This window comes from Macrobrachium nipponense, chromosome 14 (assembly GCF_015104395.2).
Source record: "Macrobrachium nipponense isolate FS-2020 chromosome 14, ASM1510439v2, whole genome shotgun sequence".
Classification (NCBI taxonomy): Eukaryota; Metazoa; Arthropoda; class Malacostraca; order Decapoda; family Palaemonidae; genus Macrobrachium; species Macrobrachium nipponense.
In genome coordinates, this window is record NC_087207.1 from 15,088,033 (window position 1) to 15,093,032 (window position 5,000).

Genomic DNA, 5,000 nt, shown 5'->3' on the forward strand with positions numbered 1-5,000 from the left:
TGTATCCCCTACTTTTCTGAATAGCTGTTCCCTTTACTCTTCCATAACATATGCAGACTATTAAAATTTTTGCCTTATAAGGTTTTGAGGCTTCATTCTGAATCAATCAGTTTTTCTAAGCACAATTAAGAGAACTTTTTGCCACGTATTGTTTTCCCATTAGTGATATATATATTCATCTTAAGCAGTGTTATCTTTTATGGTATAAGAATGATACCTGTTCACACTATTTATGTGGTCTGACATCGCCCTAAATATCATGATTAAATCAAATTTTGCCATTGGTAAGTCAAGGAACAATTTTTTTTATTCCAATAAAAACTTGAACATACTTAGGTATTCAGCACTTCTGAAAGATCCACTAAACCAAATCTTTAATACAGAAGCTTCCCTTAACTTAAACAATAATGATGTTGCCCTTGTGTTGTATTCTTATTTTACTAATTTATTGATTTCAGGCTGTCATTAATATTCTCAAGTGCGAACTTGAGATGCTCAAGATGCGGAAAGATGAAGCTGAGGAAGATTCTCGTTTGCTTCTGATTCAAGGTGTGAACGATCTGATCCTTAAAGATTTGTCTGGGGAGAAGCCTTGGGAAGCCTGGTTCAGGAAACCAGATGCTGCTTCATTGACACAGCTGTACATAACAGCATGCAGATATGGGGCTACCTTAACAGCATGGTACGTCTGGAAGGCTGGTGGAAGCAACTATCATAGAGCACTGCCTTCTGATTGTACATCTTTGGAGGCAGCTCTGTCTAGAGGGCATTTTTCAACTGCATTTCGCCTAGTCGTAGATATGGATGCTAATCCTTTCCTCAAGAATAAAGAGGGCGAACTTCTAATCGATTTGTTTCCTGAAGACTCACATTTTACTGGAAAGTTATATCTCTTGGAGGTTTGTATTTGCTTTTGGAATTTCTCTAAATGGATTGGAAAGTTCTGATTTTTCCAATTCACTGGCCCACTCAACTTCTCAGTCATATGTAGTGTTTGGTCTACTAAATAGTATTCCTTGTGCTCATGAATCTAGAATGTTGGTTCATATTTCACCGTTTGAGGGGCAAAGTTTTCAGTTTCATTCATTCATCACCACACTGTTTGGTCCCAGTGCTTGGCCTCTGGCCTAGACCTGGAACAGTATTTCCTTCAAATCCTTTGGGGCCAGCCCTATGAGACCTGATAGCCAGTTCAATGGTCTAGTTAAACTATTTGAATATTAATAATAATTGTGCTTTGTATTCCCATTGGGTGATATAATAATGTTCATATTTTCATTTATTTTAGTAGATTTGAATCTAATGTTGTACCATGTAAAACAATTACTATTATACACTCTTAAAAGATAAATGCTGATATACCCTTACAGAAGCAGCAGTAACAAGTGTTCGTAATTGTGTACATTTTCTCTACAGGTAATGTTGGGAAAGGAATATCGAACTCTTGATAAGATGGTAGAGAAATTCAAAGATGAAAACGATAAGCGAGATCTTCAGCAGGTCATCATTTTACTTGTGGTGCTTTTTCTTCAGTACACCGTTGGTACCGGCTCCATCAGTCCTGACAGATGGGAATCCTTCCTTGCTGTAGTGGTAAAGGCATACGAAAGGATAGATAGACAGGAGACCTTGTATTCATCCTCCAAGTGGATGCTTTCTCTCAGCAATGTTCTTGTAAATGAGGGAGTTAACGGAATCAAATTTAAACAGGCCGAAAGTGTCGAACTAAAGATATTAAATATAAAGAAGGATATTAAACTTGGCAATATTTCAGAAAAACTTAATTTAGGCAGTATAGAAGATTATTTCTATGTTCTTTTTTCTACGCTGCAAATTAATTTTCGTGAAATTAAGATTCACAGATGTGAGAACTTCATTCCTGATGAAAAGCTAAATTTTTTGCAACTGAAGGCCTTGGAAGTGTGCTCCGAAAAATCACTGGCATTATTTTTACATCTCTTGACGTCACTTACAAGTCCTAATCTCGAGAGCATACTGAATGAAGTTTGCCAATCTCGATCCTCCACCATGCGGCTAAAAGTGGGAATTCTTCTGCTGTTGCATATTTGCTAGAGTGTGGGGCATCTCCTTTAAGTGAAGATCGCTCAGGCTTTTTGCCTATTCACTATGCTGCCATGTTTGGTCACAGGAAAACCGGAGATATCCTCATCACTAAACTGACAAAGAGTGAAAAGAAAAAACAAAAGAAATTACATAAAACCTATTCACAATATTATGACAAGTACCTAGACTTTTATGGCCTCAGTCGTGGTGACACTGGAAAATCAAAGCATCTGAATGTTCAGACTTATGAGCAACTGATTACAAACCGTTTTGATCATATCAAAAAGCAATTAGAACAGAAAGGTGTAGACAAATTTTCTACAGAATATCACGTTGATTATACAGATGGTGAATCTTGTGAAATCAAAGAGGCTGTGGCTCAGTTCCTCTCCTCATTAAAGAAAAGGATGGCATCAAAGAATGAGAAGTTTGAAGGAGATATAGAATTTGTTGGGAGTTCGGAAGACAACGTTCGCTTATACTGCCCTGATGAGTACGACTGTAATCTTCTTTTGAAGACAATCAGCGCGTATCCAGATGGAGGGTTGAAGGCTGAACTTATGAATCTTGAACAAGAAAAGATCATAGAGTATGGCCATAGGGAGTGTTTGAAAGTGCAGTCAGTTAAGGAAGATCTCAAAAGTTTGCTGAAAGGAACCTGTTTTTTAGATGATTTCTATAGTATTGCCAGGGAATCTTTGACTGAAATGGACTTGACTGGTAACAAGTTAAAGGTAATAATGCCAGGAATAAAGCGAACGCAGGTTGGTATAAACTTATCGTTCCTGTGGTTAGGTACTGAATACCCATTGCTCTTCATAGACATAGATTTTGTTCCTACTGTGAGAGCCCCATGGCCAGAGGGTCTTCCAAAACCCAACTGCAGTCTAGACAGGTGTCACCTGGAAGAGGTTTATTTGAATAATGTTGGTGAAGACGAGTGGAGATTATCTTTTTGGTCCTACAGAAACTAAGATTATGAGAGGTCTGAGAGTTAACAAGAGAGATGTGTTTCTGGTTTGCAAGATGATCTTGGCCGCTTTCAAAACGGAGAATTGGGTTCCCGCTGAAATAAAGAATCAGTTTATGTATTGGGACAGCCGGATGTTTTCTCTCCACTCAAAAGGAGGCTTTGCCCTAAAGAACTGTTTTTTCGAGGAACTTGAAAATGTTACATATGATGAGGAATGGGTTAGGGAAAACCTTCTCAAGAGAGCCCAGTCAGTGTTTGAGAGAATGTGTTTCATAGAGGAGCAGCCTTCAGTGGCGGGAGACATGGAGGTAATGTCTGTTGAATACCCAAAACCTGTCAAGGCTTATTTCGGAGGCGATACAGAAAAGACTTCTATATATCTTTGTGCTCCAGAAATAGTGAAGTTTTTGAGAGGGATGAATCAGAACTTCAACGCGCGAGATTTGACACAGGTGGACTCCTTCTAGTCTTGGTGGACAAGAACTCAGATCGAGGAATATTGACGGAGAGTTCCAAGTAGCGATTCTTGCTAGATTGAAGTTATGTATTATTACCTTTTTAGTTACGGGAGGAGGCACTGAATTGTCATTTACTGAGATTATTCGCTCATTGTGGTTCTATCGTGTTTTCAGGTTGGCATTTTTTCTTTGTAACTTTTAAAGTTATTCGAGGAGAGGAACTAGAGATAAATACTAAAAATATGCATCCCCAGAGAATGGCTTTACAGTGATTAAGTATCACCAATGTTAATTTTTTCTTGAGACTGTTGTACAGTGAAGGGTCGAAGCATTTACATAATGGTAATAATTGAGGCCTAGTCCTTCGTTCAGTCTTGTGACTGACTCTCTTTCAAGAGGAATATTTCTAGTATGTTGGAGACCTGCCAATGGCCAGAATCAGAGTGAAGATTTCTAACTCATGAGGTTGCAGTCCACAGGGAAAAAGGAAAACTGAAATTCCTTTTAGCTCAACAGTTTCAGCCTCCACTGGCCATTATTGAGAGCTGCTTATCAACTAACTCACAATGTTTATAGTACATACACTCATAGTGAAATAGATGAAACAGAGAAATAAAGATAAGCAGTTAGATAAACATTGGTCATTGAAATACAAAAAAGTCAGTTACTGCAGCAACATTGTAATTTAAAATGGTTGACGAACAGTTCGAAGGTTTTGAAAAGCAAAAATATCTTTTAAAACAATTCATCTAACAAGTAAACTATGCTCTTAGTGAAAAGACAACATAGCTTAGTTTGTACCCGAAAGCAAAGGTTCTGTTGTGTTTTCTAACTCATGTTTGAAACATTTTGCTAGTTTGAAGGAAGTCTTCTTAGCTAGCGATCAGTCTTTGTGCTTTCACGAGTGAATACTGTCGGGTGACGCTTTAAGCATTCCTTCTTCACAGACTGGACAGCTAAATTTACATTTATGGTAAGCAGTGTTGCCGTTTTGTGTTTTTTGTCTGATAACATGGTCAAATGGCGCTATTTGGCATCTCTGTGGCCACACTTGACTACGACTACACCTGTCTTGGTAAAACAAAACCGCACGTATAACTTTGCTTTAAATTTGTATAATTAAGCTTCGATACTGAAAAAAACTATAAATAAAATATATACAAAATGTAATTCTTTATAATTTAATCCTTAAATAATAAAAATAAAAAAAAAATCGTAAAGTCAAATCGAATTTCCATCTACTGATAGAGTTTGACATTTATGGAGGCAAATTATGTGGATGCAATTTCATTGGCAACACTGACGTTTATAGTCGTTTACGCACGCTGATTGTGGTTAAGGCGGCAACCCTGATCGTAAGTGCGACCCTGTTTGGCACAACACAGTTCCACACGCCACCACCCATGTTGTCTAGTTTCCCCAACAGTGCCCCATTTCTGATGGGCCCTTACTGGGCAAAGTTGAAAGAAATGGTGCCGAGTTCTGAGGGTTAAAGTCATGAATAT

General features: G+C 38.0%; 1 protein-coding gene across 1 annotated transcript in view; it reads left to right on the forward strand.

Moving 5' to 3' along the window:
• The window catches only part of LOC135226356 (uncharacterized), a 63,769-nt gene extending 59,103 nt beyond the window's left edge, over positions 1-4,666 (forward strand). The window contains exons 4-5 of the mRNA XM_064265815.1: positions 459-899; positions 1,417-4,666. Of these exons, the coding sequence (XP_064121885.1) occupies positions 459-899; positions 1,417-2,073 (1,098 nt within the window). The 3' untranslated portion in view covers positions 2,074-4,666. The remainder of the gene's footprint in view (positions 1-458; positions 900-1,416) is intronic.
• The last annotated feature ends 334 nt before the right edge of the window (positions 4,667-5,000 follow it).